At 46.6% G+C, this 16,330-nt stretch overlaps 2 protein-coding genes across 2 annotated transcripts in view; both read right to left on the reverse strand.

Moving 5' to 3' along the window:
* The window catches only part of ATP5MK (ATP synthase membrane subunit k), a 272,077-nt gene that overhangs the window by 44,645 nt on the left and 211,102 nt on the right, over nucleotides 1-16,330 (reverse strand). The gene's annotated exons all lie outside the window — the stretch shown is intronic.
* Nucleotides 1,474-4,682, reverse strand: CALHM3 (calcium homeostasis modulator 3). Its single transcript, XM_062601857.1, has 3 exons — nucleotides 3,923-4,682; nucleotides 2,988-3,243; nucleotides 1,474-2,031 (listed from the first exon to the last, which is right to left on the reverse strand). Exons 1-3 carry the CDS (start codon nucleotides 4,207-4,209, stop codon nucleotides 1,570-1,572), a joined length of 1,005 nt encoding a protein of 334 aa, XP_062457841.1. The 5' UTR covers nucleotides 4,210-4,682; the 3' UTR covers nucleotides 1,474-1,569.

The raw sequence follows: 16,330 nt of genomic DNA on the forward strand, positions 1-16,330 counted from the left end.
TGAGCTGGTTAGGAAAAACAGATGATTTGACTAGTGTGGAGTAGTGAGTCTGAACTGAGTCTCAGCCTGAGATTTGTCATGTCTAATAGCAACAAATCAAAGATGAAATTCAAAATGCAATGCTGATTTTGAAAGAGAGCTCTCTGGACCTAAAGAGCTCCTGGTGGGAAGACAGCTGTGATATTCCCAACCAGCATGGGCCACAGCTGGCTTTGTGCCCCCTCTGAGCACACCCCAGGGAGCTCAGGGATTCATCCAGAGCTGATTTTGCTATGCAAATAAGAAAATCTCTGCAGCCCATCCCTCTGCATCCCACAGCCCCCGGCTGGGCCTCTGTTGGCAGAGGGGTGCAGCAGCCCATGTGTGGGCCATGGAGTTATTTGGCTCTCCTGTTTCACCAAGCGTTCCCTCCCTCCCTGACCCCATGTACACAAACATCCTGGGAAGGAGGTCATCTACCTCCCAGCAGCAAAACACGTTAACCTGGGGGATTGTCATCCCCATCTACGCACACATGGCCTACGGGACATTCCTTCTTTACTCCCCCCTTCTCACAACCCCTGCACCTTACACTCCTCCCTCTCAGGGACGAAGTGGGAATCAGCATGAGCCTCAGCCTGGAGGAATAGATGTGTTTGTGTAGGGTTACTTTTCAGTAAAGAGTTTAATGCATCCAAACAGCGATACTGGACAGAAATACCAAACTGGCACCATCTACAACAGTGGCTGGAAAAAGGCAGGTAAGAGAGTAATTATCATTAGAGGCTCAGAGATAAGGTTACATTTAAGCATTTTCAGTGTGTCCTTCCCATGGCCCAGTGCCAATGCTTCGAGCGACTGCCTGAACCCCAGCACAGCCATGTGGCTCTGGATATAATAATCAAAGCTTTCAACTCCTTTTCCTTCTGCAAATCCAGCCTAATCCAGGGACACTTATCCAGAGGCATCTTCAGCTAAATTTATGCTGCTCCATGATTTGTGGTGTGTTGCCATATTTTGTTTAGAAAATGCATGGAAATATTGATGGGTTGTTAGATGGAGGCTGAAATGTTTGGCAGCTGGGCTGGGGGCAGCCAGGCTCTCAGCAGATGGGAAGATATAGGAGGTGGTTTTGCCTTTCTGAGTAAATATTGCTGTGGTATTAAAAGAGTTGCCACCTAAACCATTTTGGTGTCAGCACTGTGAACTCTCTGAATAGAAATGAAATGGGCAGGAGCTCTTTACATCTCTGTGAAGGTGATGCTCCACTTGGTTTGTGTTCACAGACAGGTGTTGCTGCCTTGGTTAAATCCCTTTAAATCCCCTTTTATCACCGCTGTAAGGAGCTGAAAACTCTTTAATATGATAAAAGCGATACGCAAAAGCCCTTGGTTGAGAAATTTTATGAATAGTGACTGAGTCTGGGACCTTTGGATCTTCAGAGCTACTTTATTTTGGAACCTGGAGCAAAACCTTTGGGACTGGGGGTTTGGAGGAAGATGTGAGCACCACTGCTCATCTGCCCACTGCTCCTTGCTTTGTGCAGAGGTACAGCAGAGCCCCTTCAGTGTCTGCAGGACACAGGCCTCTTTACACATCGGTGTGCCGGGGGAATTTGGACCCAGTTCTAGGGCTGTCTGCCCAGGGTAGAGGGGATCTCTCTTGGCCCAGGGTATGGCTCTGGGTCGCTTTGCTGACATCCAGGGGAGGTTTCTCATAGTACCACATTTTCAGGAGTTTGTTCACCTGCTCCCGATCTGTGATGCCCTGGAGAAGATCTTGGTCTCCTTCAGCCCCCTCTCCTTCCCTCAACGAGCTGAAGCTGTGCAGTTTGATCTCTTGCCGCATGCTTTCGAAGAAGTGGAGGATGCACTTGTGAGCGAAGAGCCGGCTGTGCTCGCAGCACGTTTCCTCAAAAATCTTCTGCTCCATGTCAATGTAGTTGCTCCAGTGACGTGCCTGCAGGAGGGCGGCCTGGTTGAAGCAAGGTCTGAGCCACCGGGCGAGGAAAGCTGCTATGATAAGGATCAACAAAATACTCCACCCGAGTGCCTGGGAGATAGGAAATGAGCAGTGGAACAGAGTAGGACAGGCACAAAGACAGACACAAGCTGTTTGCCTGCATCACCAAGACAGGGAATTTGTGTGGCTGGGAGAGGAGAGGTGGCATTTCTGGACTCCTGTCCCTGAAGTCCAGCACCCCTGAACTGCACTCAGAGAGTGGGTGTAGTCTCCTCCCAGTGAATATTGGACATTTATCTGTGCTTCAGTGGTTCAGTAGGAAAACTGTTTGCAGTTAGCCTGGAGCCACCAGATATTTGCTTTGAGCATGAGAGCATCCCAGGGTAAGGGACTTCAGTGCTCTCCTTTGGTCATCACCTATCTCCAGTGAGATCTTCATCTGCCACCTACACTTGCTCTAGGGCCCAGGAGTCCCATAGAAGGGTGAAGACAGCCCTTACTACATGCAGCTCCCTTTGGTAAGAGGGAAGGGCTTGTTTTCAATGCCCTCCCACTGGTCCTCATCATTGACCCGGCATTCCTGTACCAGCAGTGTGGGTCAGACAGGGCTCCACTCTCCATCATGTCCTCTTCTACTGTTCCTGAGCAAGCTGCTTTTGTCTCTCTCAGCTTATTCTGTCCTTAAAACAGCAGGTCCTACCTGCAAGGTTAGCATTTGAAAGGTATTCTGACACTGGACAGAGCCCAAGGACACATCTATATTCCTTGCAACCTGCTTTTGTTATCTGGGTTTAGAGGTTCCTAGTTCTTCTAGAAACAAAGTTCAGTTGCTTAAACCATCCTTTATTTCCTTCCTTTTCCCTAACTGAGTGACACTGGAGATTATCCCTGGGGGTGGCAACATTTGGGGGCATAAAGAAGCAAAGAGCAGTTTTGCTCTCAGCCTGACCATGGTGAAGCTATCACAAGCCAAGGAAAAACAGGAACAGAAGATGCATGCCCCAGGCACCTCACTGACATGGGGGGCTCTGCCAGCAGTGACCTACCTGAGACCAGCAGCGCAGGTACCTGGACACTGCCTTGCGGGACGTGTTGTTCCTCATGAGCTCCTCATCCTTGCAGGGCACCTTGGCCAGCAGCTGCTGCACCTGCACTGGGCTGGCGCTGGCAAAGTCCACAAACTTCCCAGGGTCCATGGAGCTGCTGAAAGCACAGATCAGGCATTTGCCATCCAGGAGGGTGACTATGATCCAGGCGGCAGGGGCCACCATGGCTCGCTGCATGATGGAGGAGCACAGGTACCTGCGGCAGGAGAGAGAGAAGTGAGCGTGCAAATATTGGTAGCTGTCTCCTCATCCAGAGCCTTGATGGGTTTGGCCCTACCAGAACCAGGGAGCCTACTCCTAAGACTGTTGCCAGCATTTCTCCAGCTTCTTCTGCTCTGGGATATCTTTGTTGGTGCTTCCTCCCAGTGAAATCTGTGCAGTGCATGGCAGTGCTCTGCATGCTGCCTGCATTCAGTGCAGTGCATGGTCCTCTCATTTTGTGCTTTCCTCAGCTGTATGCTTATATCTCCCATGCACAAATCCTTGTTGGCTCTCCCTTGTCTTCCTCATTCCCTCTTTGTTTTCTCATCAGCTCAGTTTCTACCTTGAAAATCACTTTTCTTTGCAGTCTTTCTTGTCCCACTCTGCTGAATTGTCCACTGTGTAAAACTGCATGATTGAATGTGATTCTCCTCTCCCTTCCACCAGTGCAAGTCAGTTAAAAACATCTAAAGGGAGGGAAGCCATAAGGCTATCAATAAAAAAATTACTGTGATGGAAATGTGTTTACTGTGCTCCTGCTCCTCCGGACTCATGTGGGAAGGTCTTGGGAGCTAAGCTTAGAAGAAAATTAAGCACCAGGAGGATCAAAGCTATGGAGGTGAAAGCTAAGTGGGAGGTGAAAGGAGGGATGCCATTCCCAGTGCAAACCCCACCTGATGACAGCCAGGTCCTTCTTTCTGCGCCCCTGTGGTCGGCTCCATTCCTCCAGCATCACCAGGGACTGTCTGTTGAGGATGAGGCCGCAGAGGAAGAGGACGAAAGCAGGTACAAACATGATCCCCAAGCCGTATGCCATGTTGTAGTGGGGCAGACAGGGGCAGCTGAAGTCAATGGAGGTATACATCTTTATGCTAGCCAGCGTTAACAGCCCACAGATCCCATTCATTACAGACTCTGAGTTTGACTGGAAGTACTGGAAGATCATCCGGAAACGGTCCATTATGTTCTTTTGGCCAGGGATGCTTCTCCTGGGGAATCCCTGCTGCAGCCTGCCTTCCTTCACCCCTTCTTCTGCTGCCACAGGGCAGGGGACACAGCTCAGCCCACAGTCAGCTGGGGCAGGAGGGTGGGCTTGGAAGCTTGGAAGGGAGCTGCTGTGGCAGGGGGAAAGCCCTGTGCAGGGGCTTCCTCACTGGCACACAGCTCTCACGGGTCTGTCTCTCACCCAGAGCTTATCTTCTGGGGCAGCTGGTAGCTTCTCTAGGTGAGCAGATGGATACAGCCTCTGGCAGCTGTTTTCTCTATGCTGTTTTTCATTTTCAGGGCTGTCCCATGTTCCAACCAGTGACAGCCTTCAGTAGTGCTGGGTCCCTCCCTCCTGGAGATGCTAACTCTCAATGGAGGGACATCGGTGGATGACTGTCAGTTGCCTTCTGCACTGATTGAGGCCTGTTGAGTGACTAATGAGATGGAAGAAACCAGACTTATTTGTGTTATTGCTGCTGCTCCATCTCTTTTTGGTGAAGCAGGTCCCCAACCCACAGTTGGGCAATGGGGAGGCAGGGAGCGTATACCTGGCTTACAGCATGCCACATCACCATGAGCTCAGATTTCCCTATGGAAATGGGCTGAAAGGACCAACCCTTCAGTCAGGAGGCTGTGAGAAACAATAGCTTACAAACCCTGGAATGGGACTTTGGGGCAAACGCTGCTCTTGGCTACACAGCACACATGAACTGTGACATTTGTACTATACTTACACCCATGTCCAAGGCCTTTGTGCCTTTGCACTGGAGCTCACTCTTGCTTCCCGTTGGAGGGCAGGGTGCAATCAGAGCAGCAGCCTCATTTGTCCCAAGGGACTGGATTATCATCTTCTGTCCATTTTAAATACCCCAGAGGCAATTCCTCTTTTCCTCTCCAAAGTTTATTTTGCAGATAAATACAGCTCATTGCCACACAAGGGAGCTCCATTTTTTTCTGATGTATGCAACATCATTTTCCTCTCCCCAGCTTTCATCTGAAAACATTTTCAGATTGTTCCTCATCTGCGGTTTCCATGTGCATTCAGGAAAGGGGGGGGGGGGGGGGAAGTGTTAGATTTACCTATTTTGTTAAAAAAAAAAGAGTACTTCATCTCCATCTCCACTGAAATACACTTGCTGCCAGCACTGAGGTTTCTGCCCGTGCTGGCTCCCACTGCAGGGCTGGTTACTGAAAGGGAGCAGCGGGAAGGAGTACCTATAGCTGCTGAGAGGCACACACTCACAGAGCCACATTGTCATCTCCTCCAATCTAAACAGCAACTTGCACAATTACTTTAATGAAATACAGTTCCATCAACCATAACATTTGTGTTTCCCTTTACCTGAGAGTGGAAATGACTGTTAACATTCATCCATCAGCAATAAAAAGCTGTGGCTAATCGGCTAATGTTTCCATTTGCTATTACAGGACATCAGGACCCCTCCATTTTGCTGATTAGGGCATCAGAACCCTTGGCTGACCTGCACACGTGATTTTTAGCCAGGGTGCAGCTTGTCTTGGTTCCAATTGCTTTAATGCTCATTGGGTTTCTCATTTAATGGCTTGCATTTATGTGCTGACTTGGGTTCAGGAAGTGTTATGAATTCTCTGTAGAACAATTGCTTTGCAGAAATCATTTTGCCTTTCCAGCTTTCCTGGGCAAAACCTCAGTAAAGGCTAAATAGTTCCTCACAGCTCAGGAAAATAGAATGCAAAAAGAGAAGGAAGCATCCTCTGGACAGCACAAGCTATGAGGGAACTTAACTTCTCCCAGGTGCTATTCCCTGGTCTAGGCATCAGAGGTCTGTAATTGGTGCCTCAGGGTAACTACTTGTAATCTGGGATATCACCAGTACCTCAGACCTGAGACATGGAGTTGTTGAATCACAGAAGACAGGGAACATTGCTTTATTTGTGGCAAAAGACATTGAGAGCTTCCTGGGAAGAGAGAGAGAAAGGGCCCTTGAGGTAAGTAAATTGTTAGACATGAGCAAGTGTTCAAAATTATTCTCAAAACTAAGCACGTTTGATTACTTTCAGTTCTTAGGGTGAAACGAAGAAGAAACGATGACTAAAACCATCTGTCTCCCCTCCTCCATCAAGGGGACCTGCCCCACCTCCCCAGCAGTGCGATCACCGTTCTGAGCTTGCTGCAAGGCTGCCTGTGATCTCTGGGGCTGTTGGACAGGGGCACCATCCTCAGAGGAAGGCAGCTGCTCCTTGGCAGCAAACCTCTATACCCCTGTTGGAAGCTGTTGTTCTTCTGCATGTCTTTTGGACATCCATGTTGGACAACCCTTTGCTTTTGCCTCAGCACTGCAGAACACGGGGAGAGGGAAGGGGATGCCCTTACTCTTGTATGGGAGTAAAATACCAGCTATAGGATTTTTGCCTTAGATGATGGGGAAGGTGGAGAGTACAGGTGCCTTTTTGGTGAAGTACAGCCATCAGTCCCTCTTGCTTTGGGGAAAAGAATGACTTCATCACCTACATTTGAGCTGGTTATTTAAAATAGAAGAAGTTCAGCACAACAGTATGGTCAGTTTTGTGCATGAGCCTGTGATGGTGGAGCAGCACTGATGCTGTGCACACAGCATGCACGTCTTCAGGGTGCGTGCATATCCAGAACAAGCCCTTATGCATATATTTAGGAGGGGAGCAGAGGGCCAGCAGCACAGTTTAGTGTATCTGTGCCACAGCTCCATGCTCACTGTTGGGTTGGTCCCCAAAGGACAGAGGCAGGAGCACTGTAGCTGTGCCAGCAACCCTGCTTGCTCCCTGGACTCCCCAGCAATGAGTGCAGTATGAGTTGCTTTGTCACCCTTTGTCTCCTTTTCCTGTGTTGGGACTGGACCCTCTTTCCCCCAGGAAAGCCAATGTCCAGGAGCAAACATTTTACCCATCCCAAAACTTGCTCTGCTGGAAACAGGCCATTGCCATGAGCACTTGTTCTAGCAAGCAGGGAAGGCCCCATGGAGCTCTGTTGGGAGCATCCCTGGCCCATGGTGGCATGTGTGGGAGATGATGGGTTACCCCCTTAGAAGCTGTTTGCAGTTGTTTTTAGCTTTGACAAATTATTTAATTACCTGAACTGATTTTTTTTTTCAGTCTGAATGTCTGCCTCAGGCAAAATATTTTAGGAAACTGTTGCACAGGTTGGTGAGCTGCTGCTGGGACGATGGAAACGCACAAAGCCAGGATTTATTTTCCCCCTTTAAAAGCAGGGGGTTGCAATTGATCTGCAAAGGCACAGCAACTCTGACGCCACCTCAAGGGCTCAGTGGTGCCTGTCCTGCTCCAAGTGGGTGCTGCCATTGGGCTCCCCCCATCAGCTCCATAGGGGCTGAGTCACCACCCTGCTCCTTTTTGCACCTCTGTTGCTGGCTGTGGAATTACCCTGGGACAAACTGAGGCGCAGAACTGGCCCAGCACATTCTTGGGATGCATGAGTCGAAATTAATTTAGTTGTGAATGTCTCTTCCTTCCTAATTTCTTGGCTCATTAATTGCTGCAGGGGGATGCTGCCTCCATGTGATGTTTGGTTAAAATGAGCACTGTATGGCCACAACGAGCAGGTACCAAGCAACATTTCCCTTTATGGGGTTAAGTGTGTTACACATGGGCACCCAGACATGGTGCTGGGAGAATGAATAAGTGACTAGTGAAACGCTGTGTCCCTGGGGTGTGAGAGCAACTACCTTCTCCCAGGTAACCAAGGGAGGACTGTGGTCCAATCTTTGCTTTTGGCACCTCGCAGCTGGTGAATTGGAAAATTTGTTATACCTGGCCTTGTTTATTCATAGGACAAGGGTTAATGCTTTTCAAGGCTTAGATTAAATATGTCATCTTGTGTTTAAGCGAAGGCCATTAACACCATGAATCACCTTTACCAGCAGCACTGCCTACAGACCAGTATCTTGTTCCTCTGTAGTTCAGCTGGGCGTGTTGCTAACCCTCAGCACACAGGTAGGCACTCGGAGAGCCTGTCTATACTTGACCAGCAGGCTGCAGCTGAGCTTAATTATCTATTACCTTTTTCGTACAGTTTGTGGACCAGTCTCCCACCGGTATCTGAGGGCAGTGGAGCAGCATCTTTGCCTTCTTTCTCCAGAAAACAGGCAGAGGACTTTACCCCTCACTTCCTGTGACTCTTTCAGCATCTTCAGTTTATCACAGCAGAAGTCACCTTCTATTTCAACTGCCCATGAAGAAGGACATAGTCAATCTTTCTGCCCTCCAAACACTATGCAAACTCCTTATGGTCACTGGTAGCAGAGACAAATTAAAGCACTGTTGGCTCTGTGGGGCAGGGGCTACCCGAATCTGAGTATTTTTTGCACAGCTGAGTACTCAGCCCAGGCCAAGCAAATAATGAATAATGACCATTAAATAATTAATGAGGTGCTAGCAAAAATAATGGCAGCATTGTGAAATGTAATTTGTCTTCACTAATGATGTTCTCTGGAGATTAGATACTCCTGTATTCTGTCTTGTAACTTCATTAAAGCACCAGCATGCAGCTGACTGCCAGTGAGGAAATATACAGCTTAGTTATGTGTTGTTCTTCTATTGCTTTTCTGGCCATTAGCACTTAGCTTTTTGGCCTATGTGGAAACCCTGTTTTCCTGAACTCTGCATTATCCCAACCTTGACCCAGTTCACACCATTTCTGACTGAAAGATCTTTTTGCAAGGCCATTTACCTGTTTGGCTCAGAGCTGATGCTGCAGTGAAATCATCTGAGATGAGCTGCTTCTTATCTCAAGAGTGAGTTAGAGAGCAAGGTGGAGAATTAGGGAATCAGGCTGATCTCTTAATATCATGGCTTAGTGATTTTCAGGCTTCTACTGATTTGCTAATACGTATCTTTCAAGGTAGGTGCAGGCCCCAGATAGCAGATTTAAGGCAGCTGACATTTAAGTAGCTTTTCTTGTTATTTTTCTCAGATTCTAAAAATTAAGCTGCAGCCCTGGGGATTCCACAGTTTGCAGGCTGAAAATTGCTGATAGCAAGCTCTTCTTGAGAGATTGGTTTGTCTTCAGTTTGCAGAGGTGTCATAGAAACTATTTAGGTGTTTAATAGGAAAAGGAGGCTGAGTGGTGAAACACATCTTTGCTGAGACCCTGGGTCTCTGCAGCCACTGGGGTTTGGGGCTGTCACAGTCCTTGTCTGGTTCAACTACTCCAGGAATCAGACCAAGTCCTTCAGTAGCTGGATCCATGGCTTTTAAGCCAACATTTCTGTCTCTGCTGTGTTGTTAATTCACCAAAGACCCACAGGTAAGTCACAGCTAAAAGCTGATATTGCCGCTGTCCAGAGATGCTCTTGGTTGGCAGGTGCATGAGCACTCAGCCTGCAGACACTGGCTTCCAGTGATCAGATCCCATGCACAGGTTGGTTTACGGTCACTCTTCTCCTGGCTATTATGTTGAAATGACTGTAAGATAATAAAATCTTGTTTGATATAACTGTAGGGAATATGGCTTTATAAAATAACCTCCCCATTATGAGTCCATATCTCATTATAAGTTGTTCCACGTTGACAGCAAGAACATGTCTTGTACAAAGTCAACTTTCTGTTGAGTTTTACCAGTGATTCAGGCAGTAACCATCTGGGGTACTAGATAAGGACTCCTGAATTTTCAAGATGTAATCCATAGCACAGACTTATTATAAATCTCTGCTGGCTACAGATGTGCTTTTATAACATGAACCTACCTGTGCTGACAGTGATGGTGGTTGAATTTAGTACTTCTGGAATGTACAAAACATGATGTATGAGCTCCCTAGAAACAAACTGCTTAATATGCCACAGTTCTGTTGTAAGGAATGATCTTATATTTCTCTAATTTACATGTCAGGAACAGGAGAAGTTTGTAGAGACAGAAAGACAAATTTATCAGGAAATTTCACAATTTTTTCCCCAAGAATTTTTTTGTTTGTTTGTTTTTACTTGAGGCCTTAAACAAAACTGACTGTGTTTTCAAGTCAGGCATAGAGTTGTGAAGAAGCATCCCAGTGTCACTGCTGTACACTTGGTGCAGTAAAGCAGGGGCTTTAAAAATGGGGAGCTAGGGCTGGGGGAGAGAAGGCGCAAGAGCAAAGCCTCTAACCAGTTTGGAAACGCATTTTCTTGGCGCAACACAAAGCGATGCAGTGGCGTTGAACAGTGCATTTAAAAAGAGCAGCCTTGTGCTTAGCTTGCAGAGGGACCCATCACCACAGAGCGGTGCTGCGGTTCCTGCGCTCCTGCCTGCTCACAGCCGCTTCCCCCTGCACGGCTGCACGCTGGAAGGGCTCTCTGTCCATCCATCCGGCTGCGCGATCATACTCAGAGGCAAGAGGGAGATTGCCCAGGAGTGCTGAGCAATGCTGCTAGGCGGGTTGACATTGCCTGCGCTCCGTGGTGTGCTCAGTGACATGGTTGTATTGCTGGAGGTTGAAGCGCAAGCGTTCTTTAGATGACATGATATATACATGAGATGAGCACTTGGGCTCATCTTATGTATGTATCTCAGCTACAAATTTCTATTGAGTTTTAAGAGACATCAGGCGTTTTCTTGCCTAAAAGCGTGGTAGAGCAATGTTAACTCTTTCTTACGCACTGCAGAGCTTGTGCTGGCAACTAAGAATGAAACCAATCCCACTGGCAGGGTGGGGTGGTGGTAAGGTTCTGCTCCTCTGTGCTGTAAACCATGAAGCAGAGTTTCCCAAGAAAATTGAGGCATGCATGAAGACATCATAGCCAAAACACTACAGGCATTTTCTTGTTACAAGAAGACCTGATCTCTCTCCACAGGAGTTAAAATTCATCTTGCTCCATGTTCAGTGGTGCCCTGAGGTGGGAGATTTACTCTTCCAGTGCCTTGTGTAGCTTACTCACATGTACAGCGATGCTTAAAAAGCCTGCCTCTGTGTGAGGAGGCTGTGCATGCAGCGAGGCATGATGTCTGCTGTGCAAAGGTGTAAGCCGTCACATACAGCAGCATTTAATCCAGTTGGGGTTTGGGTTTGTCTCAGATTTCCTTCAGGCACTAGTGCTGACTCCAAACTTGCCTCAGAGTGAGTCACAGACAGAAAATTCAGCTTGCTGAGGCATTTTTCTGCAGGGGCAAAAAAAAAATTCAAACCAGCAGCTCTTTCTCATCAGAAGCCTTTAGTCACATCCTTTGACAGCCCCCTTTTCCAACCACTCTGCCCCCCCCAGCAGCACAGTCACAGGGTGAAGGCTCAGCTACTCTTCATCCGAGCCTTGCATGGGCAGCAGCTGTGGCCGCTGTCACCCAGGATGGAGCCACTTAGGAAGGGCTGAGCAGCTCTGACACCTCTCTACCTCTAGCTGTTGCTGCTTTCCTGAAAGCCTTTTATTCCAGATAAAAATCTGTCTTGTTGTACGGACTCCTTGTGTTCAGAGTGGCTCAGCTGGAGAATGGCTATTCTTTCAGGCAGCTCATTCAAGAGCAGCAATGACGGGATTGTTTAGAAACTGTGAAGAGGACATCTTAATCTTCCAGGCAAATTTCAAAGTTTTCTCTTATCTGCTGCAAAGGAACTTTTCCAAAGCTTTGGTCTCAGGTAACAGCTTAAATATTATGGGAATTGAGAATTTGTTAACCCTTGTATGTGTATGCGCACACACTGCTGTCTAGTTATCTGCAGAGTGAAATCTAAGCAAAATCCATGTTCTGATATGAAAGTACCATTTCATTTTTCTGCTAATGCTAGGGCCACTTGACCTAAAATGCACATCCCTGAAACATTTAAAACTTGGTGCTTGCAGTAGCTTCAATTCATCTTCCTGCAGAATGATAGTCCTGTTTCACAAGATTGTCTTGTCACCTAGCTCTTTATCTGTGTGTATAACTCACCCGCTCACATCATCAATCTTCTTTGTATACATTTATGCTATTTATACAGTATTGGATGTCTCCAGAGCACTGTGAACGCAAATTCTGTTCCCTCATCACAGCAATTCTGTTTCTTCCAGGAAAATACCAGCCTGCTTGAACCTTCTCAGGGGGTTTCTTCCTTTCACCAGCAGCAGATAATCTCTGTGATGACAAATAACTTGTGAATGATTCCTGTGGCAGATTTTGTCTATGCTTGGCCATGATAAATGGGAAACCAGCAAATCTTAGGATCTCAGGATGCTCACTCTTGAAGGCACAGTTTTCCTTTCTCTGCTCAACTCTTGTCTCTTCTTTCAAAGACGTTCTGATTTTAGAGCTCTGGCTTAAAAGCTTCAGACCTTGAGCTGAGACACATTATCAGATGGAAGATAGAAGGAAGAGGTGGCTTCAGGTTGCTGCGTTTATTGCTGCGTTGCTGGTCTCTGGCTCACTGTCTTGCTGTTTCTGCTCACTGTCTCCAGGTACATAGTCACGAGGAGTAATTAATGTATGTTTTTAGAAGAGGCAATCCCAAGAAAGAAATACACTTTGCCCAAAGCAGCAGATAATCTTAGAGAAAGTGTATGGTGAAACCAACCAACCATCCTAGCCCTACACAAGCTCTTGTAGACAGTTAAAGACAAAACCATGCCATCACCAGAGACAGTTCTTCACAAAAAAGACTCTGCTCTCTCAGTCCTAGTCCTCAGTGCAGAGCACAGAACACCTTTGAAAGACAAGATTATGGACTGCAATTTATAACTTAATACTAACAATCAGGGACTCAGCAGAAATGGTCTTTAAAGGCACATTGCAATTTTCAATATTCTCTGTTCCAAGCTAAATATTTGTGGTCTCACAGGTAGTAATTACCTGTTGTGCCTTGTGTCCTGCAGAGGGTAATCCTCTCGCTCTGTCTTTGGTAGCATCCTGCCTCTGTCCAACCACTCCTGCCTTTCCAAAGCAAACAGGTAGAATCACACTGTGTGGGATGACAGGATTCTGTGGCCTGGTAACAGCCACCTCTTTGCTCCTTCAGGTTTTATCAGCAGTAACAGGGTTTTAGTTACGGGCCTTTTCCAAGAGCTCTGAATACCCCTGAGCTGCTCTTTTTAAACCTCCTGGGGAACTCTGTGTCTTGACTTTGGTATCACACACAGCATTAAATGTGCTGCTGTAAATTAATTCTTGTCCCTTCATCAAGACCTTTCATGGACAGACCCTCTTGTTCCCTCCTTCTTCTCCTACCTCCACTATAATGGGAACATGTCCCTTTGAGCCATTTCTTGTCTTTAAACCTCATTAATTTTTCCCTTTTCTTTAGCTGATGGCAGTTCATCACTGCAAAATAACATGCTATAGTGACTCTGAGGGGCACTACAAAAAATACTTGAGGCTCACTTCAGAAGCAATGGCAGAGTGACAGCAAAGGTGAATGAGGGGGCTCAAGGGAGCTGATACCTCCCCTGCTTAGTCTCATCCAGGATCTTCAGCAGTTAATGGCTGAGCAGGTTTCTTGCAGCTAACTTCTCAGCCATGAAGCAGCACTCAGCTCAGCTTGGTGCCTCTGCAGTGTTCCTGGTATTCACCTCCACTTTCCCACCCCTCTTTATTTGGCCTCCTTGAATTCATGGCCAGGAACCACCCCTGTTTCTTAGGAGTAAATCATGCCGTGTGATTGAAGCTGACTTCTTTGGGAGCCAAGCCAGCACACAGTGGCCACAAAACAACCACAAACTGGCTTTGCTGCTGCTGGTTACAAACAGTGCCTGGAGCTGACTTGACTTGGATGCTTTCTGGCTTCCATCCATGGCTTTCTGACCTGACCAGAGGAGCAGAACGCTTAAGCCATATAAGTGCAAGGCAGGGGTTGTATTTTGGGTTATTTCAGATTATCAAACTCTCAATCTTTGTATCTGGCATAATCATTGTTTTATTGTCTGTGTCCTCTTTTAGCTAGAAGCACACTCTGGAAGTGGACAGAAGCGTGGCGAATCCAGCTCTTGCTATTGAATTCCTTCCCAAATGAGGCTAAATTCTACCTTAAAGGGTTTTGAATACCACAAAGATGGAAAGAGTTTAGATAATTGTAAGAATTATATAAAAGCAAAGCCCCTGCCTTGGCAATCGACTTTAACTACTAGTAAAGCTATAACTAGGGCCTTGACTTTTTGACCTTTTTGAATTTGTGGAAAAGAAAGTTGAATGATGGAACCACAATTCATAAGTATCTGCTTTGCCTGTTGGATCAAACAGAAAAACATCTAATAAGCTCCACTGACATGGAGCTTGCAATGCAGAAATTTTTAGACGAGATAGTAATGTCAGGAAGATGTTAATCAGTAAATGAGGACTGAAAATCTATACCTGCTCGTGAAGTGAGTAATTCTGGATGATGCTCAGTTACTAGGTTCTAATGCCGCCTGCAGGATTTTAGTGACAGCACAAACAATATGAGCGGTGCAGTTTGAACTGGAGTGTTTATTCATATGGGAAGTGAGTGTTTAGTCCTTCTGTTCCCATTTATCAGAGCCCAGTGACAGGATGTGATTTCATATCGTGATCTGTTGTGCGCACTGGAAATTTTGAGAAATGAACGGATCTGTCTGCAAGATTATTCAAATAAGCACTGCTGGGAACTTGTGCTCTCCTGTTTCTCCCTGGTTTAGCTGTGCATTTCAGAAGTACATGAAATGCATCCTGGCTGTTAAGCCAAAACTAAGACTGATATCTGCCTATAGGGTTAGTCTTCATCACTGGGACAGGACTGGACCCTTGGAAAAAGAAATAGTTGCACCTGTTTTGCTGAATATTCCATGATACACTCCTGGTGAGGAGTTCTTCCCATCATGAAGGCACTAAAATTGTCTTTGAGAATCAATGGGGCTTATGATAGTAAACTTGACATTTCTGAGTTTGTGGCTGGATCCCACCATCATATTCAATGAGCAAAGAAGAGAAGCAGTGACTTCAGATGCTACTGGCAGGCTGCACATCCACAGCCAACAGCAAGGCTCTGAAGGCTGGGAAAAGGATGTTATTGCTGTTGTTTCCAAGTCATCTTTTTGAGATTCAGCTGACTTCAGTGCAATCTGCTTGGGACTCCTCATGGGGTTAGGAGGAAGTTAATGAGCAGCCTGGTCAGCCTGTCTGGGGACCTCTGAAGGTGGTGTTCACCTTCAGGAGCTATACAGGGTTTGGCCACGTTGGATAGAAGATTGTCAGGAGCTGAACTGGACGTGTCCTTTTTCTGCAACTAGTCTAAGGTTGAGTCTGACGTCTTGGTCGGCTAGCTCTTTGGTACTGCTTCTGTCATTCTGCATGGTGGTGTTGGGGGACTGTTTGAAGACTGTGGAAGACTGGGAAATCAAACCCCAGATTTTTCCTATTGCTTTAAGTCTGTCTGAGGTTTGTAAACCTTGGAGGCTGTGAAGCTGCACTGTTACCCTAGAACCAGCTAAGGAAAGGTGGAGGGGTCTTGGCAGGAATAGGTTTAGGTTGGTCCATCACCATGCTAGCAGTAGGGCCAGGGGCTGTCAGCAGCCCTTCCAGTGAGGAATATGGTAAGGGAGGAAAGGAGTTGGACCAAAAAGGTGTTAAAACATCACCGATCCTCATACGCAATATGGTTGGGAAATATTATTGTAAAATAGCTCAACCTGTAGGTAAAACAACACATAGGGTCAAAACAGGTTTAATACCGTGACTAGTCTACTGACTAGTATACCAAAGCTGTTGGGTGCCTTCCCTTTGATAATCTAAACAACCATTTTAGGTATTGAGAATGACAAACACATTTTGAGGTACAGACTAACAGTCTTTAACTCCCCCTTTCTCTAGCTAACCACATTTAGTAAAAGTCTGCTTTTTCCTAACAGTCCTTGAGTATGCTGACTTCTCAGCATAATGTAAAGTTGTCTTGTGATGACCCAGTTAGAAATCTGGGCACCTCCACTGTTAATTTGGGCAATAAATTTAATTAAAAGCAAATATTTAAATTCAGAAATAGGATATGAGGTTGACACTGGCATTTGTCATCAAAGTCTTGGTTTGTCCCTGCTTTAACAGAAAGCCATTTAGATCTGCAAAGGATGTAGGATCTTCTTTAGGACACAGAACTAGGCTCTGCTCTGCCACAACAGTCTACCTGCCACCTCAGTAGAAGTATGTACCATCTTGACAGAGATGTGAAAGTGAGACTGAAGGG

This window comes from Pezoporus occidentalis, unplaced genomic scaffold (genome assembly GCF_034315485.1).
Source record: "Pezoporus occidentalis ecotype Australia unplaced genomic scaffold, CSIRO_AGI_Poc_V1 ctg73, whole genome shotgun sequence".
NCBI lineage: Eukaryota > Metazoa > Chordata > Aves > Psittaciformes > Psittacidae > Pezoporus > Pezoporus occidentalis.

Bases quoted from the DNA above. Each gene is read 5' to 3' on its own strand.
- CALHM3 (XM_062601857.1), bottom strand. From the start codon at position 4,209: ATGGACCGTTTCCGGATGATCTTCCAGTACTTCCAGTCAAACTCAGAG. The intron at 3,244-3,922 runs GTGGGGTTTGCA...CTCCTGCCGCAG, and splicing joins AAGGACCTGGCTGTCATCAG to GTACCTGTGCTCCTCCATCA. The intron at 2,032-2,987 runs GTAGGTCACTGC...CCTATCTCCCAG, and splicing joins ACCTGCGCTGCTGGTCTCAG to GCACTCGGGTGGAGTATTTT.